General features: G+C 42.7%; 1 protein-coding gene across 2 annotated transcripts; it reads right to left on the reverse strand.

Moving 5' to 3' along the window:
- Positions 1-497: 497 nt before the first annotated feature.
- Positions 498-25,705, reverse strand: DHCR24 (24-dehydrocholesterol reductase). 2 transcript variants are annotated; one of them, XM_089666614.1, is made up of 10 exons: positions 25,616-25,705; positions 22,949-23,198; positions 16,352-16,507; positions 13,287-13,392; positions 11,020-11,138; positions 8,384-8,647; positions 8,112-8,255; positions 5,906-6,103; positions 5,423-5,601; positions 498-2,358 (listed from the first exon to the last, which is right to left on the reverse strand). In XM_089666614.1, exons 2-10 carry the CDS (start codon positions 23,177-23,179, stop codon positions 2,205-2,207), a joined length of 1,551 nt encoding a protein of 516 aa, XP_089522740.1. In that variant the 5' UTR covers positions 23,180-23,198; positions 25,616-25,705; the 3' UTR covers positions 498-2,204. The 2 variants fall into 2 exon arrangements, with proteins under 2 accessions (XP_089522740.1, XP_089522739.1); XM_089666613.1 differs by having other exon boundaries at positions 25,611-25,702.
- Positions 25,706-27,752: the final 2,047 nt, after the last annotated feature.

Genomic DNA, 27,752 nt, shown 5'->3' on the forward strand with positions numbered 1-27,752 from the left:
CATCTGGAAGAGTGGCTTCGTGTGGTGATAAAGTTTCAGGTCTGTGTGGTCACTCCTTCAGTGTTGGGCTGTGAACTTTTCAGACTATCCTTGCATGTGTTTAGATATTCTTTGGTGATCGGCGTTATATGGCATTTAATATATATATATATATATATATATATATATACACATACACACACACACACACACATTATTAAAAATTACAGCATATGTGAAAATATGTTTCTGTTCACTGCTGTCATATACTGATTTTTTTTTTTTTATAATTTTAGTATGATGACCTTAGATGTGGACTGTGATGGTATACAAGTATGATTCTAGCACTGTTCGAAGTCTGGCATTCTTACTTTTCACTTGCGCAGACTTCCAATTACTAAAACTACAAGCCCCACATGGCCTGTCATTAGCAGTTTATTCCCTTATAAAGCTAAAGAGCAACACAATGCTACTACAAACCATCCATTATCTGCTTTTAAAAAAGTCATCACACTCCGTTAAATACACAAGATTATTTAATTAAAGCATTAAATGCATTGGCACTTTCTCCAAATATACAAACATTGCCTTCATTTGGTTTACATACAATAAAACCTCACATTTAGGCTTGCAAAGGCTCCATGTCCAAGAACAATGTCCAGGTCCAGACCTTGGACTGAGTGGTCAGTAACAGAAGGTAAATCATATTGGCTAGCTGGTTTATAAATTAGAACCAACATCCCCCTTGGGATCCGGCTGTAAGGGACAGAAGGCACAATTCCCAATTGGCATAATAAGGTCATTATATCAAGGTAGTTTAAGTTCTCAACTCAAAATGCGAAATAACTTAACAGAATTACGGACAAATCCTCTTGTTTTTTTATTACATTTTATAGATTACAGCAGTGGTCTCCAAACTGCGGCCTGGGGGCTGGATGTGGACCTTTGCTTGCTTTTGTCTGGCCCTTGAGGCACTATTCCAACAACTGACTCCAATGATGGGGTACTATTCCTCTCACTGACACCAACAATGGGGCATCATCCTTCCCAATTAGGAGGCACTATTCCTCCCACTGACACCAATGATGAGGCACTATTCCAACCACTGACTCCAATGATGGGGTACTATTCCTCTCACTGACACCAACAATGGGGCATCATCCTTCCCAATTAGGAGGCACTATTCCTCCCACTGGCACCAACAATGGGGCATCGTCCTTCCCTCTGACACCAATGATGTGGAACTGTTCCTTCCACTGACACCAACAATAGGGCATAATTCCTCTCACTGACACCAATGATAGGGCACTATTCCTTCCACTGACACCAACAATGGGGCACTATTCCTCCCACTGACCACATGCGCTAATTCTGTAAATACTACTGACCATCAAGTTTGGGACATTGTGGACTCTCTCTGAAGCTGGGGCATTTTCGACTCCCACTGGCCACAGTCCAGCCCTCCTAAAGTCTGAAAGGCCGTAAACTGGCCCTTTCTTTACGAAGTTTGGAGACCCCTGGATTAGAGAAAAAAAATGGTTTAAAATTATGATTAGGAAGAACTCAAACATCCCACACAGCCAAAAAGATAATTAATGAAAGGGAAGCCTTTCACATCCAGAGATTCGTATATATCCCATCATTTGGCGAGACCATGCTGCTGTCCCAAAACTGTTAAACTGAAGCACAAAATTCAGGAATAAGGGTCCATTTACACTGTTGTGTTTTAACGCACATGCTACAACGTGCTAAAAGTTCCGCTTTTTAAAAAAGTGCCCGTTGCCAGTTCTGCGCTGCAGTGCATTTTGAAAAGTAAGTCCATTTTTTTTTTCACTGCATTTTAGTGCATCAGGAGGAATTAACAAGCCTTGGTCAATGGCTATTAACCCTATCCTCTCCAAATCATTAATTCATAAAAGAATTGGAAACACATCAAAGCCTGTCAATAACGCATCAAAACACACCAGACAATGACCCTCTATGCACACACATACATGTACAGTAAATGGGCCCTAAAGGTTTCTTTTCATTGTGACACTTTGTACATGTAATCTCACACACAGGACGGTTACCCAAACCTCAGCTGCTCACAAATGTCAACACAGTTGACAGGTACAGTAAGTGACTTCAAGTCTTGCACAAGTCCTCTGCAGATTAACAGGGAGAAAAAAAAAAGTAGTCCGATTTTATAATCACGATATATTGATAGAAAAAAAATTCCTCTCTCAGTGGCGAGCAGCTTTGCAAATCTTGTCATACACCTCTGGGAATGCGTTCTTGCAGTTTAGTTTGTCCCGCAGTTTCTGGTACAGTGATCCGTCAAACATTTCCCAGAATTCCTCACGGGTCATATAACAATCTGCATAGAGCATCTGAAAGCTGGAGGGAGAAAGAACACACTAAGAGGAAGGCACAGAAATAAGATGGACAAATGAGTGAGTGTTTCATTTACAGGCAGATTCTCACAAGGCTGGCCAGAGGCTGGATTTACACTCTGAGCTGTAAATATCTGTACATGCAGCTTCCAGTGCTTTTAACCACTTCCAGTCCGGACACTTTCACCCCCTTCCTGTCCAGGCCAACTTTCAGCTTTCAGTGCTATCACACTTTGAATGACAATTGCGCGGTCATGCAACACTGTACCCATATGAATTTTTTAGCATTTTTTTGAGACAGATAAAGCTTTATTTTGGTGGTATTTATTCACCACTGGGATTTTTATTTTTTTTGCTATGTAAATGAAAAAGTCAAAAAATTTGGAAAAAAAAAAGTGTTTTTCTTATAAAATTTTGCAAATAAATAATATTTCATCAAAAATCTTGGCCAATATTTATTCCGTTATCTTTTTAGTGAAAAAAAAAAATATTAGTTTATAACAAAAATTATACTTTTTAAACTTTTTGTTTTACATTTTTATATTAGTTGTTTTTTTTTTTTACATACTGTCACCCTAGCAGTACAGTGTCACCATGGTGACACTGTACTACTTGTGGAGGGTGATGAAGATTTTTTTTTTTCCTTATACTGATTGCTTTTACACCCATAAAGGCTGCAAAAGTAATCATTTCTCCTTCTCTCTGGCTGCATTCTTGCAGCCATTGAGAAATACTGTGTGAGCTGTAATTGGTCACAGCTTGTCACATGGTACAAGGCTGTTGTGAATAGCCTTGTACCATGTGACCTCTGTGATCATTCACAGATTTCACACGTAGTAAGCATGGCAGAAGTGACATCTTGCTTACTACTCTGCATGTGATCACTGATTGGCCAATCAGTGATAACATGATTGGGACCATATGACGATCAGTGTTCCACTGTGTCCGGAGGACACAGCGGGCACCAGATCGCGGTGCTGCGCGCTCCCAAGCAGGGGACGGGGAGGCCGTTTATAAACGGCCACCCGCCCCTGCACTGCAACCGTCTGGCCGTTAATATACAACGGCCGGACGGAAGGTGGTTAAAAGAGAAGTTCACATTTTAATAAAAAAATAACAAATGCACATTTTTGTTACCTGTAAACAAAATGTGCATTTTATTATTTGTTTGCAGGAGCCTGTAAAGCATTGCACTAGCAATCAGCAGATCGCTGATGTTATGCAGGCCTCCTACAGATCTGTCAGTATATCTGCTTACTTATAGGATATGTACGAGCAATCAGATATACTGCCAGGAAGAATGAATGAACTACCACGGCGTTACATAGCACCGTGATAGTTCATTGAGGACTACAAGCTGACACCCGCTAAGGCTGTTGGGACTTGTAATCTCTCATTCACAGAACTCTATGAATAAGTGACACGGCCAGGTGGACGGAGCCCCGCACAAACTCGTTTCTTTTTTAAAACTTGACAGCTAGCGAGGGTGGAGAAGATGCCCCACTAGCTGTCAAAGCATGGGAGCGAGGGCCAGTCTTATTGTAGCATGTTACACCCCAAATATGGGTGTAACATGTTACGAAACATGAACTTATCCTTTAGATTAACTCTAGGCAATATAAAAAAAGAAAGCCCCCCCACTTAATGGTACTTGCCTTCAATCCAGAGCTGTCCGCCCAAACCACCTCTTCTTCATTAACCTCCCTAGCAGCCTGATTATGTCAATATTTCTGTGCTCAAAAGCGGTAAATTTTTTTGCATGGAAATATGTTGTTTTTTTATTGTAGGCCTGTAATTCTTAGGAATAACTCACTGAAATCTGTGCGAATAAGAGTCTAGTAAACATCCCGGGTATGATAAAATTTTAAACACGAAATCATAAATAATAATATAATAAATAATCATAAAAAATAATAATAATTTTAATTCAATAATTTAATCAAACCAAAAACACTGAAATTTGTAAATGAGCGCCAAGTTCGCACATCACTGAGCTTGGTCGCAAAATCGTTTTCAGTGTCTGATGACGAATTTCCCCACGAATCATTATCACTCAATTCTGCAAGTGGTTCTAGTTTACTATCGCTGTTCTCTAGCTGGTCTAAAACTGCTTTTGACCTAAAAGGGACGCTTTTTGGACGCCATGGACATTTCTAAGTTTCCAGGCAGAAAGAACAGTAAAAATGCAGGCAGGGCACAGGACAAAGCACTCGGGACAAAATGTATGTGAAATGGTTTGATACAGTAATGTTATACTGTGTGATTTTAGTGTATTGAGTAAATGGCACTTTTAAAAATTTTTAATTTCCTGCCGGTTCTGTCCCCCGTACATCCCGACGCTCGCAGGGAACGGAACCCAGAAGACGGATGCCAGCATCGACCAGAGGAGATGGCTGGGGATGCTGCAGGGGGGACCTAGCGGGACCGCAGGACAAGGTAAGTGCAAGAGGGAATCCCTGAGCAATGCTGCAGTGTAATCCCGAGTATAGCTCAGGGTTACCGCTTTTGGTACTGAAAGTTAATCCCGAGCTACACTCAGGAATACCGCCAGGGGGGGTTAATAGATGTTCTCAGTCTTTCAGGTTGAATAACCCTCGCTCAACCAGGAAAACTATCAAAAGACTAGCCAACACAAGGAGACAAAAGAGGACCCAGTGAGGTTGATTTACTAAAACTGGAGAGTGCACAATCTGGTGCAGCTGTGCATGGTAGCCAATCAGCTTCTAACTTCAGCTTGATCAAGTAAGCTTTGACAAAAGAAACAGCAAGCTGATTGATTTCTATGCACAGCTGCGCCAGATTTTACACTATCCAGTTTTAGCAAATCAGCCCCAGTGCATCATGTGACTGGCCAAAAGAAAATATAATATGGCAAGTGTGTGTCTAATAAATTTTAAATATATATATTTCATAAACATTTTTATTAATTTTTTTTGAAAGAGGGAGATGGTATTTATTGCTTGCTATGGCATGGGTTGATGTATGTTTGGTTGTGTCATATTGTATATTGCATATACATAATACATTTCATGATCTTAATGCTTGCAGCAACCAGACAATTAGCTTACCCATGAACATCTCGGACAAACTTCTCTAAGTGCCGCATAGAGGCTTTGGCATCAAAGTGTTTTGTCTTTGGTTCACCATATGCTCCGATATCTACATACAGCTCTGCCTCATTGCCCTTGGGATGCACCATGCCAGGATGACTGGGTAGGATGAAAGGGCAAAGCCAAAGTGGGTACACCTGCATAAAAAGAAAAAAAAAAAGAAAAAAAAGAAGATGATACTGTATAGGTGTACGACACAAATGCTTTTTAAGGAACTGAAATTTTGTCAATTTTTTTTTTTTGTGTTTAGTGTAAGCATGTTGATGACCCTCTTAAGGCTCATTCACACCATGTGATGTGTTGATTGATGTGTGTCAACCTACATTTTTTTTTTTTAAGACCGCACACACCATTTTTGTGCAAATCCATGCAATGGCACCCTAGTGCACTGTGAGCAAGGTGCGTTGGGGTTCCATTTACAATGGTCTTCTTCATACACACCTTGATCTCATTGTGGAAAGCCTCAATGGATTTCTGTAGACATTTCATTGGTACAAGCATGTCCTGCACCACATGATGCTGTTCATACAACTTTCGGATGGTTTCTCCCTGTGTGAGCTTCAACAAGGAAATTTTTGGTGGAACCATCCAGCCAAACAGGTAACGGAACAATGGGTGATTACCAAAAGGAATAATGTCCTACAATCAGAAAAGAAGAATGTTAATGACAAATAAAAATGTCATCTATCGAAATGGGAGAGTCTCCAAGATGGATACAGACAGTAAGAAAAACCTTAAAAACAGAAGGCTAGGACAGTCGGCTGGTTTTTTTTTTTATTGCTATTTGTGTCCCATCAATGATTCTTCCTTGCTTCCTGTTAGGGTAACTTTAGGGCTGATTTACTAAAACTGGAGCATGCAAAATCTGCTGCAGCTGCGCATGGTAGCCAATCAGCTTCTAACTTCAGCTTGTTCAATTAAGCTTTGACAAAATAAAAAAAAAACCTGGAAGCTCATTGGTTTCTATGCACAGCTGCACCAGATTTTGCACTCTCCAGGTTTAGTACATCAACCCCAATGTTTTTGCCAGGGCATCAATAAACAGGACGGACATTCTATGCAAAATCACGTATATAAAAGTGACTGCACTTCTGCCACTTGGGGGTGCATGCCTGCTGCTGCTGTGAATGTACAAAGCAGAAGCCAATCAACAGGTGCTGGCCAATGGATCAGCGCCGGCACCTGTTAATCGCCAAGGAGACTGACATAACACAACTCTGCCTAGGTAAACAAGGCAGAACTGTGTTATGTCAATGGCAATCCGCTAGATTTTATTCAGGAATAAAATCTAGCAGATTGCCTAGTAAAAACAGTACACAGTAAACATACAAACTGGCTGGGCACAGAATTAACCCTTTGATCGTCCTAGATGTTTTACCCCTTCCCAGCCAGTGTCATTAATACAGTGACAGTGTATAGTTTTAGCACTGATCACTGTATTGGTGTCACTGGTTCCCACAAAGTATCAGTTAGTGTCAGACTGTTCGCCACAATATTGCAGTCCCGCTATAAGTCGCTGATCACTGCCATTACGAATTAAAAGAAAAAAAAAAAAAATTCCAGTATATATATCGCCATTTGTAGACGCTATAACTTTTGTGCAAACCAATCAATATACCCTTATTGGGATTTTTACCAAAAATATGTAGCAGAATACATTTTAGCTTAAATTTATGAAGAAATTTGATTTTTAAATTTTTTTTTATTGGATATGTTTTATAGCAGAAAGTAAAAATTATTGTTTTGTTTTTTATTTTTAAATGTTTTTTTTCCTTTATAGCGCAAAAAATAAAAAATCCAGGGGTGATCAAATACCACTAAAAGGAAGCTCTGTTTGTGGAAAAAAAAATGACAAATTTCATTTATATACAGCATTGCATGACCGTGCAATTTTCAGTTAAAGTAACTCAGTGCCATATCGCAAAAAATAGCCTGGTCATGAAAGGGGTAAATCTTCTGGGAGGTCAGGTGGTTAAAGAATATCCACTAAAGATTACTTGAGCACTAATACTTCTTCCATAGCAATATCAGTTCTTTCTTACTCCCGCCATTATTAGTTCTTCCATACTCCCGCCATTATTAGTTCTTCCATATTCAATACCACTATCGACTCCTCCGTACCCGTACCACGGTCAGCCAGTCCATACCCGTACCACGGTCGACTCCTCCGTACCCGTACCACGGTCGACTCCTCCGTACCCGTACCACTGTCCATACCTCCGTACCCATACCACTGTCAGCCCCTCCGTACCCGTACCACTGTCAGCCCCTCCGTACCCGTACCACTGTCAGCCCCTCCGTACCCGTACCACTGTCAGCCCCTCCATACCCGTACCACTGTCAGCCCCTCCATACCCGTAACACTGTCAGCCCCTCCATACCCGTAACACTGTCAGCCCCTCCATACCCGTAACACTGTCAGCCCCTCCATACCCGTACCACTGTCAGCCCCTCCATACCCTTACCACTGTCATCTCTTCCATACCCTTACCACTGTCATCTCTTCCATACCCGTACCACTCTTGGCTCTTCCATACATATTCTACTATTAGTTCTCCCATACCCATTCCTATACCCCTATTAGACAATCTAAACTCATACAAAGTACTATGTAGACCTTTTTGCATTAGCAGAGTGTGAAACGCACCTGCAGTTCCCAGAAAATGCTCCGTGTGTGTCTGTGATAGTAATGTCTTAGTGGTATGTACTCTGTTCCACTTTGGTTATTCTTTAGGAAAGATTCCACATGGCGGAAGAACCAGGGTTTCCAATAGTTTCCAATTCTATTCACCTTTAAATGTAAAAAAAAACACATTTCTGTGAATAACACAGAGAACAAAAAAAAAGGTAAAACCTCAATGATGATGCAATGAAGAAATAGATTTTGAAACAAATGTGACAAATCAGACGATCACTTACCTGACCTGGCTCAGCATCATCGGTCAGGACCCCAGTCATAATGACAGCCTCATCTACAGAGTAAACCAAACCTTCCACAAAGTAGTTCTCTTTCTTCTGTGACTCTCTGGAAAACTTCTCACAGATCTTCTCCAGGCCCCTCACTGGCGTATAATGTAGCTTCACATACTTTTTGGATGGGACGATCTTTATCTCAGCAGCTACCAAGAATCCCAGAGTCCCACAGGACCATGGCACAGCATAAAAGAGATCAGAGTTCTCAGTCTGAAAAAAAAAAATATATAAACATAATGAAATTAGAATCAATGACGAGACCCAGGTTATGGAGTATGCAGGCGGAATCTGTCTTATTTAAACCCCAGACATCTAGGTTCTGGTCTTTTTGGTATTAACGTGTGGTGTCACAATGCCAAGATCAAAAGAGCTCTCTTAAGGCCTTCAGAAAGGTGGTTGTGGATGCCTATTTAAAAGTCATTCCGCTGTAAGGAAAATACAAGTGGCATAGATTTCAAGCAACAATTAATTTGTTCAGGACTGGCAGGCCCAGTAAATTCAAGCAAAGAGCTTATGGTTTGATGTTAAAATAAATCTCCAAGAACACCAAAATTTCATCATGGGATCTGCAGGTTGGTGTCAAAGTGCATGCATCTACAATCAGAAAGAAGCTGCACCAATTTAACCTGCATGAGAGGTGTACCAGGAAAAAACCTGTTGTCCAAAAAAAGAACATTAGAGGAAGACTACAGTTTGCCATTGAGTAACTAAACAAAGACCAGGCCATGAAACAATGGGGTTGATTTATTAAAGGCAAAAAGAGTGTGCACTTTGCAACATGCAGTTGCACTCTACAAGAGCAGTTTCTCCAAAGCTTAGTAAATGAGCAGACATTTTGCTGACTTCCATCCTTCAATCATGTGCAAGCAAATATGCAGTTTTTTTTTCCTTGCATACTTTACCTGATTTACTAAGCTCTTGAGCAGGGGTCTCTAAACTATGGCCCTTCAGCTGTTGAAGTACTACAAGTCCCATCATGCCTCTGGGAGTCTTGCCTATGGATAGAAGAGTCTTGTAAGGCCTCATGGGACTTGCAGTTCCTCAACACCTGGTGGGCCATAGTTTGGAGACCCCTGCTCTGGAGCAACTGCACTTGCAGGGTGCAACTTCACTTTGCAGGGTGCACAGTCTATGTGTCTTTAGTAAATCAACCCCATAGTGCTGATCAATGGGCAATGTTGTGATGTTTACGGGAATATGAAGGTTTCACTATTTTTACTCTTCTTTGGGACAATTATAACCTCCCAGATCTTCAGAAAGTAACAAATTCTACCTTTTGGATAGCTCAGGATATTATATAATCGGATATTAGTTGCACATAGGCTGTAATGTTAAGCCCTTTCAAAACCTTAGAGAGGACCTGCACTAAATGCTGAGTGCAATTGACTTCTTTGTCCTGATTCTGATTCCTGTGGTCAGACTGGGTATTAGGATAGTATGGTTTATTTATTTCCTTTTCACCACCTCTGTGACGTTATGTCATTGAAGGGTATATGCTCTAGATTGCTAATACCAATGTAATAACAGATGTCCATTTTGTTGCTGACTACAGACAAAAGGCACATACAGTATGAGTTCCCATGTTGTCACTTTCTTTTTTCTTACCAACATGTTTTTGTATGTTTTTCTGTTTTGCTAGTTTTAGGATTGGAGGACAGTGTGTGGATAGGGGAATTGTTGGTTTTGTCTGTAAACCAGGAAAACAGTTTAAAAAGGAGAAGTGTGGCCAAAGCTCTTTTGGCTGTACTTCCCCTATGAGTCACAGGAGTGCACTTACTTTGGGCTTAAGCCTGCTCTCAGCTGACATCATAGAGACAGTCCAGGCTCTGCAGGGATCCTGACAATAATGTTGGGATCTGCTCAGTTACCTTACCGGCAGCTGGTGGGCTGTTGAAATCCTGAGCTAGCCGGTTGCGCCCCCTGCACAGCTTGGTGCTCCAGCGGACCCGAGAACTGAGTGACCAGAAGTCTTTGATTGCTCAGTTTTCAATGTGGAGCCGGTGGAGGATAGCTGCAGCACTGGATCACTGCTGCAGCCATCTAGAGAAGTATAAATGTTTATTTTCTATTCCCACACTTCTCTTTTAGTAAAAATGTACCCGATTTAAAAACAAACAGGCCAGAGAAAAAGTAGACATGTTTGTTGCAAACTGAAGACAGCATTTCAGGAGAAGACCTTCATGCCAACTGTGAAGAATGGTGATGGGAATATTATGGTTTGAGGGTACTTTGCTGCCTTAGAGCCTAAGCAGCTTGAAGTCAACTTTACATTAACATTCAACACAATTATCCAAAGCACACTAGCAAATCCTTCTTTTGAAATTTTGTTTGAATCAAAGATCAAGGCGGCAAATTTTTCTTGTGACTACTAATGTATGTCTCCTTTAGACACTGTCTGAATGAAGATCTAATATTTTCCTGTTCAATTATGTTGAAAGGAGGTCAAAAATTTCAAATCAGGTGTACCTACAGTCATATGACTGTATTTATATACAGTCATTCAAGCCACATCCAGTACAGATATGTTACATATTAAATGAATACATTTGAATAAAAAAAAAGTAGCAAAGGATTGGTCTTACTGGTGTACAACGGACAAGGCTTCCATCAGCCAAGACAAGCTCATAAGCCAAGCAGATGTGTTGGAAAAGCCCATAGTTATGTGATGAAGACTCGATTCCAGTTCCCATAATAAGACCACCTAAAAAAAACAGATTACTTTTAGAATCTGGCAGGGTCAGTTCACCCAAAATATACAAATTCCACAATGTTTCCAACAGAATTGTACAGCAATCTGAACATGTTTGTGGGATTTTTTTTTTTTTTACCGGTTGCATTATGACTGCCGAGATGTTGACCAAGCAAATTAAAACGGAGTGTTTTAATTTAATCTCTGCTGAATATGCAAATAAGCTTTTTTCCATGTTTATCACATTATGCAACATCCATCTCAGAGGCAGTATATGCCAGATGAGCCCATTAGGTGAAAGTTGAATCTGGAATATCCATAGAGTCTGATCATTCTGTAGATTTCAAACATACGATACAGCTGGGCCCCTTCCCCCTGCATCCCACAACTAATGTATTAAGTGCTAAGCTTCTGGAGGAAAAATTGTTTCCATTAAAATCTATAAAATTAGTGCGCTGTGCGTTACACTACAATGTGGTGCGTTTTTGAAAATCATGCATGCTGCACCTTTTGTGCTTTTCTTGAAAAACACATGTAACATTAATGTCAATAGTAACTCATTGAAAACACAGATACACGCAATACACATTGTAGTTAGTGTGCTTTGAGTCACATGCTCATGATTTCATATGTGTTTGCAGGGAGAATTGGGAAAACAAGCAGTAAAAATGCATGTAAGACACGCTTAAAACACATTGTCTTCCCTGGGTTCACACTTAAGCGTTTTCCACAGCGTTTTCCAGAAACGCACTACAGTCCATTTAACATGATTTCCTATTAGACATAGTTACATAGTTGGTCTGGCTGAAATAAGACAAAAGTCCATCTAGTTCAACCATAGAAAAAATAAAATGTTATAATCCTATACCCACAGTTGATCCAGAGGAAGGCAAACAAAAAAACCCAGCAAAGCACGATCCAATTTGCTCCTGCTGGGAAAAAAATTCCTTCCTGATCCCCCGAGAGGCAATCGGATATTCCCTGGATCAACTTTACCTATAAATGCTAGTATGCAGTTATATTCTGTGTATCTAAGAAAGAATCCAGGACTTTTTTAAAGCAATCCACTGAGCTGGCCAGAACCAACTATTGAGGGAGTCTATTCCACATTTTCACAGCTCTCACTGTGAAGAAACCTTTCCGTGTTTGGAGATTACATTTCTTTGCCTCCAGACATAAAGAGTGCCCCCTTTTCCTTTGTGATGACCTCAGGGTGAATAGCTCAACACCGAGTTCACTATATGAACCACTGATGTATTTATACATGGAGATCATATCCCCCCTTATGTATTATATATGGAGATCATATCCCCCCTTAATCTCCTCTTCTCAAGAGAGAATAAATTCAGTTCCTCTAATCTTTCCTCATAGCTGAGCTCCTCCATGCCTCATAGACATGTTCACATCTCGTTTTCACCCGGTGCATTTTTGGAAAGGGTCAGCGACTTTTTTTTGAATGCAAAAAGTTGTGTTTTTGGTTCTATAGACTTCAATGGAAATGCTGCAGAAAAGCATGTAGTGCGTTTTTGCCGCATTTTGCATTTTAAATCTGCCTAGCAACAAGAAAAACAAACAAACTGCAAAACGCTGCAAAATGCACTGCAGAAACAGATCAAATTTAAGCTGCATAGGTGTGAACCTAGCCTTAGGCTGCTTTCACACTGATCCTGTGACCATGTAATCCTATAGAACTCTTCGCACTGATCCATTGCAGGTCCACTGCGTTTAGTAAAATCTTGTTTGCTGCATTTTTTGGTGCGGTAAAATAAAAAAAACCCAGACCAAAAACTAACCTACCATTGAAATATATGGAAAAATTTCAGAAACGCATCAAAAACACACCTGTGTTGTGTTTTTGATGCAATTTTCAGGTCACATGTCCTGTGTAAAACGCACTGCAAATGCGGCAAAAACACAGGTGTTTTTAGTGCATTTTTGCTACGGATCAATGTGAAATTAGCCCAATAAATTTAGGCACAAAACGATAAAAAAATTTTTTTTAAAAAACACTTGCATGTTCCTAACACACAAATGCATGTACCTAAGTGAACCAACCCTTTAAACGGTAATGAATCACATGACCTTGTACTACCTAAATTACATGACAAGTAAGGCACCAAAAGAGATTGACCTGAATAAATTAAAAAGTGTTTTTTTTACCAACGGTCAGGTCATCAAGTTCTGGCAGTACAGGAAGGGTCCAACCAATAGAATTAAGCAGGGCAGTCACCTGACCCATGTTCGCTAATGGTTCCACGCGAACAACCTACAGAGAAGAAATGAGAGTATATAATTCACTCAAGGAGAACTATAGGCAAACACAAAATTCAGAGAACAAATATGCAATGTGACTAGACATACACCAGTGTCTGCTTTTTAATTTCTTTGGAAGCATACTTTGTAGCATTTCATAAAGATTTCCTCTCACTTCCTGTTGTATCTCTGGAACAGGAAGTGAAGGGAAACCTCCCCAAAAGGGACAAAAAATAAATTGACAGTGGTTTTAACCCTATACTTTAATCACTCACCCCATTCTGCTAGCAAGTCTTAAAGCCCAACTCCGAGACAAGTAAAAACTCCGTTACAGCGGGCTGTGCCCACACAGCAAGGGTTAAAGCCGAACCCCGGGGAGCAACAAATATTATGTAAATACATTCGTCTTGTATTCTTACTTGAATTCTTGTATTCTTTGCATATTTCTTCCAGATCTGTGTAGTAATCCAGTGTGAAACCTTGCCTTGCAGGAGCTTCCTGTAATAAAGACCGGTCACTGCTGCTCTCTCTCCTTGTGCAGGGTGACTGGTCTCGTCTCCGCCCACTCTTGTAGTTATCTGCAGGCAGCCTGCAGTGGGTGGAGCCTGATGAATCCCTCCCACAGCTCTGCTGTCTGCACAGGCTATGTACAACACAGTGATGTCACCACTACTTTTACAAGGTAATACCTGGGTTTGTAAAGGCAACTGGTACACAGGGTAGATTTGTATAATTTGTGGCTATTGAGTATTATACCTAAATGAAAGCTTTTGTGCCCAGGGTTTAGCTTTAAATTCTCATTTATGTCTAGGGAACTGGAAACGCATTTTTACTTACCCCAGGTGTACTCGTCCTATTGAAGAGCATGGGGCCCCGTTACTAAACCCACAACAGTAAAATCAGTCTGTATATGCAGTAAAGCATGCTTGATATACTTATAATCAGGGTAAGTGCAGCACTAAACACATAAAGATATGAAGAGTTCTTCAATGAATCAGTATAAATCATATATGCATGAAAAAGTTCTAAAACAATGGAGCTCAATGTGACTTCACATGTTTCCTCAAAGAGATAGGTGAGAGGCAAGGTGATGGGTAAAATGCACACTCACCGGACGCGCAATGGTAATGCGCAGTGTATGGTATAGTGGAGGTCTGCCAATGGGTCCCTCTCAGCATAGGAGAACAGGATCGACACAGGATAAGCAGATGTTATCGAGATATAATAAACCGGAGGTCCCCTTTAAGGACATGGGTGCAGGCTCTTCAGTGTGGTACAGTGGTCACCAGGGGGAGCTCAATCACGTGATGGTGCGAGCACGCGCAGACCCATCACCTTGCCTCTCACCTATCTCTTTGAGGAAACATGTGAAGTCACATTGAGCTCCATTGTTTTAGAACTTTTTTCATGCATATATGATTTATACTGATTCATTGAAGAACTCTTCATATCTTTATGTGTTTAGCGCTGCACTTACCCTGATTATATGTGTTATTTGGAAGGTTTTATGGTTCCCTTTTACTGTGCATAGTCGCTTATTTGTATTGAGCGCTCGCCGAGTTACTTTTTCTATATATGCTTGATATACTCACAGTAGAACCTAAGGGGTTAATCCTCTGCATTGTGAAAAATGCTGTTTGATCCTGACTTCTCTGATCCTCCCCTTCTTCCAGTACCCCCCTCCTATCTCCTGATAAGACATATGGTGTGGAATCACTCTGCACATGCTCAGTTTGGTGTGCATTTCTAGACAGGTTTTTTTTTTTTCTTGGGAGGGTGCATGTGATCAGCACAGGGCCAATCAGCACTGTCTAGAGGTCAGGGGTTCTGCATCATCTAAGAGCAAAATGAAAACTCCACCCAAGAGCTTTAACCAGTGCTCTGCTGGACACTGATAGAAGTCACAAGACTGCTCTAACTGCTGATCAGAAAAGGTATTTAGCAGTTTATATTTACTAAAATAATTTCATTTCCATGTTGTGTGTACTGTGGGGGACCAGATATAGTGAATGCAGGGTCCGGGAAGACCAGATATAGTGAATGCAGGGTCCGGAGAGACCAGATATAGTGAATGCAGGGTCCGGAGAGACCAGATATAGTGAATGCAGGGTCCTGGGTTTAGTAACACTTTAAGTGATTTGGTGTTGAATCGTTTTATTTTAAATAGCATAATGAACATTTTCCTCCTACAGCCACTGAATACCAGCAGTAGGGAGAGGAGGAGAAGTCGGCATTCAATGGTTGCAGGCAGAAAATGGAGAGAATCGGTTCCTGTATATGCTGCCCCTCCTGTCCAAGGGTAAAATGTGACATGGAGGCCCCTGGAGTATGGTGCGGGTAAATCCCACCCCGAGAGTGCAGCGCAGTGCACCTGGGGCTTTCCTGTGGGTTAGCTACGCTTTGCCATAGACTTCTAATATATCTTACAGGTGTGGTGCACTTTCTGAAAATGAACCAACACTCCTGCACTTAGTATGAGGTCAAAGGCCACATCAGAGGGCTCCAAGGGCCACATGTGGACCAGGGGCCAAGGGTTGAGCACCCCTGACTTACCCAATCCTCTGGCACACAGGGGTCCCCTATGCTCCGGCAGTGGACTATTCCTGGCATCTCATATCCACTACAGGTATAAGGGACCTGCAACAGTCTTATTTATGTCAGAGGGCATCCACCGGAGCATAGGGAAGAAGAAGACCAGACTTGCAGCAAGCAAGAGCCTAGGGGAGTGGATGAATGGGTAAGTAAAACCGCTTTTTCCATTTCGCCAGACATAAGCAAGCATTTAACACTTGCATAGCAGGGGAAGACCAACTGCAAGGGATGATTTTTCTTTTCCCGGAGTTCAGCTTTAAAAAAAAGGTCACCAAAACGAATATGGTTTGCCAATTTGAAAACTCAGTAGGAATATTTGTACTCCCAACAAAGTGTTTTAAAACCAAGTATAGGTAATTATCCTCATCTTTGGGTTGTACCTGTCTCTTGGTGTCCACCTCTAAGATATCCATAAGGTTGATCATGATATTCTTATGAGTGTTCTTGTACTTCCCAACCCTCAGAGATACAGTCAGCCAACCTGGCCTCCCTGTACACATGAACTTCTTTGCTCCGTCGGCTTTCCACTGACGTACCTAGAAAAACAATAGGAACAAAACTGGTCACTACTACCGATTTTTTTTGAGTAATTAACATAATGCCAAAATGTACATATAATATACTGTCCAGATTTTACAAAGTTTATGATTACATATTTTTTTATATCCTACATCTAAAAACAGCCTTCTGTTGCTATACTTACATGCACCAGGTGAGAGGACAGTGGTTGTTACTATTAGGATTAAAAAAAATATATATATCTATAATAACTGCCCATGAGGACACTAGTTAGGGCTCATGTACACGGGGCATTTGGAACACTCTTCTGAACGTTGGAAACTGACTGCTGGAAAACGTAGGTTAAAAAACGTCAGTTTAGCCACGTTTGCATACCGCGTTTATGTGCGTTTGCGTTTAGAAGTGTTTTTAAAAGATAACCTCAGGAGACCTTCCCAAATGCCCAGAATGCACTGAAAAATAGTAAACAATTTACTTTTTCAGACATTTTGAGAGGACTAGAAAGAGTAGAAGCAGAGAGAGTAGTATGTGTTGAGGTGACCTGTCTTTTCTGGTTGTATTCACTATGGATCCCATCATGAGCATAATGCAGCGTGTTCTACCAATTTTTTCTTCACGCGAAACCTGGAACTGACTGCGCTGGTGTCCCGGGTCCATTTGATTACATGGAAAACGCTTTGCATGCATTTCGGACTATGAAAAAAGGCTCCGGACAGCATCTGGATATGGAACAGTTAAAAAACGCTTCTAAACGCAGTTTACGTTTACACACGGTTACAAGTGGTAAAATCTACTCCTGATTGCAAGTTTGGGGTGTTAAAAAAAAAAAAATGACTGTAAACTCAATTGCCTGTAAATGACAGTGTACATGGACACATAGGAAAACATTAAGGAGAGTTCAGGGGCTCCTGAAACAAATGCTGAACAGCTCCGGAACGTCAGTTTAGCAGCTGCAGTGTGCATGAGCCCTTATAGTGACAACCATGGACTCCATCACTTTGAAGGGATTTCTTCACACTTCCTATTTTGGCTATAGGAAGGAAGTGAAAGGAAATCTCCCCAATGGGCAGAAAAGAAACTGAAAAGAGTTATAACCGTCCCTTACCCTATCCCAAATTACAAAAAAAAAATAATAATAATTTAGTTCTGGTTTAATCCCTCACCCCCTCTATACCATGTCCCAGATTTTTTTTTTCTTTTAATCTTTTACCCGATTTTTCTAGAAAAACACAAACTTGTAAAAATTCTTGCAGGGTCCGCTCCTGGCAGGTCAGTTATTATTCATATAGGCACGCATAAACGTATATCTCCTAGATTGTAAGCTCCAAGGAGCAGGGCCCTCCTAACCCTCTTGTATTGAACTGTATTGTTGCTGTATTGTCTCCCGTTATATTGTAAAGTGCTGAGCAACCTGTTGGCGCTATATAAATCCTGTATAATAATAATATTAATAATGTCAGGGCAACATAAACATACAACCATATGCAGTGCACCTCTACACAATGCATGCAATTTTCCCATGTTTTAACCATTTAAAGACCTTGCAAGTACAGAGAAATACCTGCTGATTTGCCAGATATGCACTCCACCCCCAAGTCTTGTCGTGGGCTGAATGTGATGGAAAGATATCTCCCCAACCTTCCCATCTAACCCTAGAGATTGTGAAAAGGTGCTACCCAAAGGTCTGACAGTGGTCTCCAAACCCTTTGCTTGCCTTTATCTGACCCTTGATGCATTATCCCTGCCACTGACACCAAAAATGGGGCACTATCCCTTCCACTGACACCAACAATTAGGCATTATTCCTCTCACTGACATCAATGATGGGGAATAATTCCTTCCACTGACAACAAAAATGGGGTACTATTCCTTCTACTGATAGGAACTATTTCTTCCCCTATTACCACAATTTGGGCATGGTTTACTCCCAATGAGCACAGCCCTGCTCCTGTAAGGTCTGAAGGACAGTAAACTGGCCCTTTCTTTAGAAAGTATAGAGACCGCTGATCTATGAGATTGAGCAGAATGAGAAAGGTACTTTCATACGTTTTAAGTCATTCAACAGGGAGGTTCACATACAAAGAATATGCTCCATGAGTCCAGCAGTATAAAACTGAGGCTTTAAACTAGTGACACATAATAGCTGGGCAACCGGTATTTTTAGAAGAAGAGACTATGATCATAATGGTCCTCTATGCCATTATTGCAAGGGTTGAACAGATGCCAGTGATGTAGAATGTTTGCAAGAACAATCATTAGTAGGGCTGGCCATACACGTGTAGACTTCTCTGGATCAGCCTATTGGCTGAACAAGAGAAATCTGGTAGATTCCTAATAGATTCCTTTCAGTCAGAATAAAGGAATCTTCCCAGCTGGCTACTGTATTCAGACAGCCAACACTTGCGGCTGCCTGAATACCCTAACAGTGACTGCATCTGGTTGGATGCAATCAATGTTCAGCTGACAATTTTTGACCCAGCATCTTTAGCAGGAATCAGTCAAACTTCAATCCGTGTATGGTAGGCTTAAAGTAGGACTTTTTTCTATACTTTTTAAAAATTTTGTACAGAGTAAGGGAGGGTTATAACTCCTGCCAGTTTAATTTTGACATTAATTGTCCCATAGAGGCGTTTTTCCTTCACTTCCTGTCCCAAAACCAAAAGGGTCACAGGACAAATATAGAGGGTGAATCTACCCAATGGGGACACAGACAGCAATAAAAACTGACAGGTTTCTAATCCCCTTCCATTCTATCCAAAATAAAAAAAAAAAACATTTTGCCACCTGGCCTTATGACTCCTCTATTGGCCAACCCAGACTTTCCTCCAGGACAACATGCTGACTTTCCGCAGCAGTGTAGGTTTATTGCGACTCCTTGGGCTGATCATTTTTTTGTCCATGACACCTTTCTACTGCAACAAAATTTGAGACCTTTGTAAGCAGCAATTTCCTCTGTGGACCTGTCTGCAGATACGTTACTTTCTAAACCACCCCAGAGTCAATGGAGCATACTGCAAACCAAACACTTCCTTTGAAAAACAAAGAGATTCCCAAACTCCACAACACCATTTGGTATTGACCATCTACTCTATGCTGATTCATGACTTAGATGCCGGTCATAGATGGATCAAATCTCGGCTGGTTCACCAGGGACTGGCCGAGATTTGATCCATCTAAGGGGAGGCAGATTGTAAGGTTGATATAACCAACCTGTCGGATTTTTAGCTGCAACTACCACTGGTGGCTATAGCCTCTAGCAGTAATCATTATGTTCTGCCAGCAAGGGAGGCTCCCCATCGGCAGAAGACAATATTGCAAAGGAAAGCATTCCCCCATCAACACTGACTGTGTTGATGGAGAAGTTGGGTCATTTTCATTCCTTCCACCCATGATTCATCTATGGCTTGCCTTACCCACTAAATCTATATCGGCAAGGCAGAAATGGGAGGCTGAAAAAGGTATGGTGCTTTCTGATTAGGAATGGGATAGAGTGTTTACCACAATACATAAGGGCTCTCTTAATGTTTCCATGCAACTACAAGGTATACTCCAGATGGTACAGAACACCTGATTTTCTGCACAAAGTCTTCTCTCAGACTCCTAACCACTGTCAGGGTATAATGCTCAACATATAGTGGCAATGCCCCGACCTACAGACATATTGGACTAATGTTCTCAACATCACAAGCTATACTTTAGACTTTTCATCACTCCAATACCTACTTCATCAGTCTTCTGTGATGGAATATTCATATGCCAAGTTGTTTGCAATGCATATGGTGAATGCTGCTCAAATGTGTATCCCAGTGTAATGGAAGCAGAGACATGTTCCAACTTTAACTGAGTGGTTTAGAAGACTAAATTGTGTGGCTGAAATGCAGGAGCTAATTCAAAGAAGATAGGGTACAGGCCTTTCACAAAACTTGGGCGTGTTGTTTTCATTACAGATCCATCTCTGACTATGCCTCTGTTATGCCAGATACCCAGTTTCAAGGATAATCCCTATATCGGACTTGAAGCTCTCCTGGCATGGATGTATGCTATGATAGACTGCATGGACCCCAATCAGACTTAAGCGGCAAATGGAAAACCCAGCTAGACAGCTATTTTTGCATTACCTCCCTTTCTTCCTCCCCATACCATGCTTTATGTTCCCCTGATTCTTCTCCTTTTCTCTGTTTCTTTTCTCTTGCATTGGATCTCCTCTTCTTAGACTTTTTCTCCTTCCCCGTTTTCCGGCTTGGCCCCTGGAGGATGGCATAAATCGTGTTTCTTCATATCATCATCTTTACTACCCTCCTGAAGCTTCAGCCATGGATTTACTAAATTAGGGCCTTGTTGACCATGCTAGCCAAGTTTCCTTTAGGATTACAGCTGCTGTATACTGGAGGTCAAACCAATAGCCGCATGCTTTGGAGATCTTACAAGAGCAAATATGAGTTGAACATGTCCAGTGGACACAACATGTGACTGTTCCACCGCAGTATGGTTTACTGGAGGACTGAATTATGTGTAATGCTGAGGTCATTTTGATGACACCATATACATTTTTCTGTTAGGTCTCAAATGTTTGTGTCTCCCACATATCTGCTCAACTGTTTATTGGATTGTACTGTGGTTATGAGCAACTGTTTGTATCCGTATGATGAGAAAACACTGTGAACTACGAACAAACCATCGAGAGAAGTTCAGCGTTCATCAATGGCACCTTCTGCACAAGTTTGCATGTTGACAACAGTGCTAACCGCACAGCCATGAACACAAAATCCAGTGTCTGTGTAATAAAAAATACTCGGTGCAATAACTAAAAGCAAGTCCTATGCACGCACACAATCAACATGTAGTCATGCAGGTACTTTTTATCAGCATTTAAACCACTACATATTCTACACATGTGAAAGACCCTCTACCAAATGAACACCTGCCCTGGCACATCATAGCATTCACCCGACACTCCAAGAAATAACAGAATCCAACTGCAAAATTCTTGCACTGTCAAAACCTCCACTTTTATTATCACACGGCACACAGGAGGATATATCTTATAGTCATCACAATCTGCATAATAACACACACCAGTAAGAGTGGAAGAATTACAGCATGAAATAGAAACATCATTTGACAGCATCACAGCATAGAATTAATACATTACCAAAGCTATGTTAGAAGCTGGGAGGAACAAATCCCATCGGAAACCAAACTGCTCAGGGGGTCACGGAGAAGTCGTAGGCGCAACCAGTCGATTAGCCCATATAGCCCAGCGTTAGAGAATCCACTGGCCACTAAGGGGGGGCTTCTACTGGTCTTGCCCGGACCTCCGCCTTGTAAACCCATTTTCTGGAAGCTGTCCAATAGTGGGCGGTGCCACACCCACCACAGGAGGAGCTAGCAGAAGGGTTCCATGAGGATAACAGAGCCACCATATTAGTTATCTGAAAAGTCACACTTTTGCTTCTTATCTACCCCAAAACCTCTTTTCATCTCCCCCAGACTTAAGGATTTCTACCTTAGATGTTCTTAAACAGGTTTTTATCACCTAATGTGAGGTTACTAGATGTCATAAACATGTTTCATTCCATAAATAAGTTTTTATCTTGCTCTCATCAGAATATCTTGTGACTTTGTTCCTTTGACCTAGAGAAATGACATATCAGTCACCTCTCATGCCCCTGGCATTCGGGCAACAATGCTTTATTGTAAAAATGACCCATTACAGTCTGTTAGTGCTGAAACTCAGGGACACAAGTATAGGGGAGCAGTTTGGATTTACCATGGCCATAACAACAGTTGAAAAAAAAAAATGCACATTTATTAAGAGAAGCGGTGAGCTTTATAAATGTGATCAGTCCAATCACATGACACTCCACTTGACACCACAATCTCCAGCCTACATTTTATGAATGACCAGTAAAATGCAGGTGCAGTAAACACTGCAGTGCCAGCTGAGAGCGGATAATGGTATCTGCTCTCTATTATAAAAATGAGCCCCAATCTCCATTCATTTGTATCACTCCATCATACAGGCGACCACATACAAGTTATACTGATGACACAAAGACAATTCTGCTGCTAGAGAAAAATTGCCAGCAGCATAATCTCCAAAAAAGACCGTCTGTGTGTCCCTATGGATTCAATCCCTCTGTACACAGATGCAACAAGATATTGCTCTTTTGCTAGCATGAACACTGCTGAATCTCCATTGCTAGCAATGGCAGCAACTTCTCACTACCTTGGCTACAGAGTGAACGATCCCATAGGGTCAAAACAGCAATCCTACCACCTGTGGTTTTGCCAAATTGTCAGTGGCAGGATCACTAGTGGTAGTGTCACCAGCCTTAGGGCTGATCATGCGTCACCCAGCTACAGAAGCCTATGGATAGCAACAGTTGCTCTAAGAAGCTGGTATTTTAGCAAATCCTGAACTAATAAATGAACAGTAAGAAGCCAGAATATCTCACCTGTTTTTGAATCTCCTTAACCCGGCGGTCATGGAGCTTTGGGGCGCTGCACATCTTAAACACCAGCCATGCTCTGACATAATAATAGAGATCAAAGACAACAGACAGAGGAAGAAGGAAGAGGCAGACAAAGATCCATCGGTGGTGGACTATGACATACTCAAAGCCCTTTGCTTTAATCCACAGTAGAAAGAGGACCAGCAAGCCAGCCAGATATAATAGCAAATCCATTTCTTTGAGGGAGGTAGACCTAAAAGCATAAAATAATAGTAATTAAAGACTTTTTGATGACATGCAAAGCAGCACATATGCATCATAACCCTACTGGAACATTTCTTCTGGAGGTTTGAAGCGTATTTAATAAACAATGTGTGCTATAACCTCCTAGATTGTAAGCTCGAAAGAGCAGGGCCCTCGATCCCCTCATGTTTTGCATTGTATTGTTATTGTTCTGTCACATGTTCTGTCCCACTTTGTAATGTACAGCGCTGAGCGAACTATTGGCGCTTTATAAATACTGTATAATAATAATAATAACAACCTAAAGAAGCCAATCAGATTTTAGTTTTCTACGATCAGACCAGATAGTGGATGCTGCCATTCTCAACTCAAGGCTCCTCCAAAGGTTGCTAGGGGTTCCTTGAGCTGTGGCTGATTGACCACCCATTTGATGGGGCCAGCACCAGAACCAGCAGAAGGACACCCATCATTTTTTTGCTGTCTGAAAGGGTGGCTACTGAACAGCACTGTAAGAAGCATTATTCCCACTGACCACCAATGTATGGAAGATCCTTCCCACTGACCACCAATGTATGGAAGATCCTTCCCACTGACCACCAATGTATGGAACGTCCTTCCCACTGGCCACCAATGTATGGAACGTCCTTCCCACTGGCCACCAATGTATGGAACGTCCTTCCCACTGGCCACCAATGTATGGAACGTCCTTCCCACTGGCCACCAATGTATGGAACGTCCTTCCCACTGGCCACCAATGTATGGAACGTCCTTCCCACTGGCCACCAATGTATGGAACGTCCTTCCCACTGGCCACCAATGTATGGAACGTCCTTCCCACTGGCCACCAATGTATGGAACGTCCTTCCCACTGGCCACCAATGTATGGAACGTCCTTCCCACTGGCCACCAATGTATGGAACGTCCTTCCCACTGGCCACCAATGTATGGAACGTCCTTCCCACTGGCCACCAATGTATGGAACGTCCTTCCCACTGGCCACCAATGTATGGAACGTCCTTCCCACTGGCCACCAATGTATGGAACGTCCTTCCCACTGACCACCAATGTATGGAACGTCCTTCCCACTGACCACCAATGTATGGAACGTCCTTCCCATTGACCACCAATATATGGAATGTCCTTCCCACTGACCACTAATATATGGAATATCCTTCCCATTGACCACCAATATACAGAGCATCCTTCCAATTAACCACAAATATACGGATTATCCTTCCCATTGACCACCAATATACGGAGCATCCTTCCCATTGACCACCAATGTAAGGAACATTCTTCCTGATGGCCGCCAATGTAAGGAGCATGCTTTTTACTGACTACCAATTTAAGGAGCATCCTTCCTTTTGGGCACCATTATAAGGGACATGCTTCCCATTGACCACAAATGTAAGCACCATTCATCCCACTGGCCACCAATGTAAGGGACATTCTTACCACTGACAACCAGTGTAAGGGACATTCTTACCACTGACAACCAATGTAAGGGACATTCTTACCACTGACAACCAATGTAAGGGACATTTTTTTTCCACTGACAACCAATGTAAGGGACATTCTTACCACTGACAACCAATGTAAGGGACATTCTTACCACGGACAACCAATGTAAGGGACATTCTTACTACTGACCGCCAATGTAAGGAAAAAACAGGAAACGTCTGACCTCTGTGATTGCCAACAAGGGATTTGCCACCAAGTACTAAGTCATGTTTTGTAAAGGGGATCAAATACTTTTTTCCCTCATGAACATGCAAATCAGTGCATCATTTGTTAGACATGCATTTCTTTTGAATTTTGTGTTGCTATCCTGTCTCTCAGTGTTACAATACACCGAACATTCGATTTTTAGACTGATCATTTCTTTGTGAGTGGGCAAATATTCAAAATCGGCAGGGGATCAAATACGCATTTCCTTCACTGTACTGACGGCACTATATAAGTACCTGAAATAAATAATTTATCATATGATCGCTTCAAAAGCAGTATTTTTTGTGCTATATTCTAATCGCGTGTAACCTGCAATATGCAACATTTTTTGATTGCGTGTTGCATACTGCTGGATGAGCACAGACAATGGTTTGTCAGATTTAGGAGTTCCATTCTTTCCCACATGAATGTGTCATGAATAACCAGAGCAGTATATGGATCCACAACTTCAGGGGGTTCCTGCCCAGCGCTCACATGTTGCGGGATTCCATTGTTATGATCACTGTACTGTGCAGGTCACACATACACCCTCCAATTGCATACAATGCCTCCCCAGCTCCAGCAATCAACAGGTTAATCACCCCTGGAATTTCCCCCCCCCCCCGTAGAATAGCATATCAGCTCCTGTACACCCACAGCGCCTAGGATCTGTAAACAGACACGTATAATAGTAGGACAAGAGGCGGACATGTACCTGACCTCACAGCCGGCAGCGCTTCCCACTCTCTTGCCCGGTGTCACCGCTCCCTCGTGCTACACACCTCCTGGCTGTCAAACTAAGCCCCTCCCGCAGCCGCATCATCCCGCCCACCCCGCTCTACCATTGGCTTTCGTGCAAGGCGATCAAGCTGAGCTCAGGTGGCGAGTTTGCAGCAGCTGTCCAATCAGAGGCGGTGCTCAGCATCGGAACACAAGTGGAAAGCGGCACATTGCAGAAAAGAACCAATCGTCTGGAGGAAGGGCGGGGTAGGCTGGTTGCCTTGGTGACCGAAAGCTTAGCGTCAGAGGGAGCATGAAGATGTGTGTCCCGTGAGCATCTGCCCCCCTTGCTGTATCTGCGCATGTGCCAGTTTCAGGCATAAGCAGACGATCAGCGATCTCGCTCTGAGAAAGTGTTAACTCCTTTCATGCTGGATCCTTTCATGCTGGATTGCAAGTACAGGAGTCACATGCATCGGATCACTGCTGCTGCTGCTGACGTTCCTAATGTCGCCAAGCTGCTGGGGGGGTGACATGGCAAGTACAGTCACATGTGGGGGGATCAGTGATATTGGGGGCCCATAACATGTTTTGGTGGTGCAGTTACACGTGGGTACCAGTCACATGGGGGTGGGGATTTGCATCAAGGGAGACTGAGCTTATTGCCAGGGGGTGATGTTTGCGTCAATGGGGGGGGGGGGGGGCAGATCTTCACGGGGTACTGATCCTGGGGTGAGGGGGGTAATGAGAAGGGGGGCACATCTTCACGGGGGAATGATTTTGCTGGTGAATAATGACAAGGGGGGCAGATCTTCATGGGGGACTGATCTTGCTGGGGGGGAATGACAAGGGGGGCAGATCTTCACGGGGGACTGATCTTGCTGGGTAATAATGACAAGGGGGGCACATCTTCACGGCGGATTGATCTTGGTGGGGGGTAATGACAAGGGGGGCACATCTTCACGGGGGACTGATTTTGCTGGGGGGGAATGACAAGGGGGGCAGATCTTCACGGGGGACTGATCTTGCTGGGTAATAATGACAAGGGGGGCACATCTTCACGGCGGATTGATCTTGGTGGGGGGTAATGACAAGGGGGGCACATCTTCACGGGGGACTGATTTTGCTGGGGGGGAATGACAAGGGGGGCAGATCTTCACGGGGGACTGATCTTGCTAGAGGGAGTGACAAGGGGGGCAGATCTTCATGGGGGACTGATCTTGCTGGGGAATAATGACAAGGGGGGCACATCTTCACGGCGGATTGATCTTGCTGGGGGGGGAATGACAAGGGGGGCACATCTTCATGGGGGACTGATCTTGCTGGGGGGGTATGACAAGGGGGGCACATCTTCACGGGGGACTGATCTTGCTGGGGGGGAATGACAAGGGGGGCACATCTTTGCTGGGGACTGATTTTGCTGGGGAATAATGACAAGGGGGGGCATATCTTAATGGGGGACTGATTTTGCTGGGGAATAATGACAAGGAGGGCAGATCTTCATGGGGGACTGATTTTGCTGGGGGGGAATGACAAGGGGGGCACATCTTCACGGGGGACTGATTTTGCTGGGGAATAATGACAAGGGGGGCACATCTTCACGGGGGACTGATCTTGCTGGAGGGAGTGACAAGGGGGGCAGATCTTCATGGGGGACTGATCTTGCTGGGGGGAATGACAAGGGGGGCACATCTTCACGGGGGAATGATTTTGCTGGGAAATAATGACAAGGGGGGCACATCTTCACGGGGGGCTGATTTTGCTGGGGAATAATGACAAGGGGGGCACATCTTCACGGGGGACAGATCTTGCTGGAGGGAGTGACAAGGGGGGCAGATCTTCATGGGGGACTGATCTTGCTGGGGAATAAAGACAAGGGGGGCACATCTTCACGGCGGATTGATCTTGCTGGGGGGGGAATGACAAGGGGGGCACATCATCATGGGGGACTGATCTTGCTGGGGGGGTATGACAAGGGGGGCACATCTTCACGGGGGACTGATCTTGCTGGGGGGGAATGACAAGGGGGGCACATCTTCGCTGGGGACTGATTTTGCTGGAGAATAATGACAAGGGGGGGCAGATCTTCATGGGGGACTGATTTTGCTGGGGAATCATGACAAGGAGGGCAGATCTT

Source organism: Staurois parvus, unplaced genomic scaffold (assembly GCF_062004578.1).
Source record: "Staurois parvus isolate SC_StPar_1 unplaced genomic scaffold, SC_StPar_1.0 ptg002753l, whole genome shotgun sequence".
In the NCBI taxonomy this organism is placed as follows: domain Eukaryota; kingdom Metazoa; phylum Chordata; class Amphibia; order Anura; family Ranidae; genus Staurois; species Staurois parvus.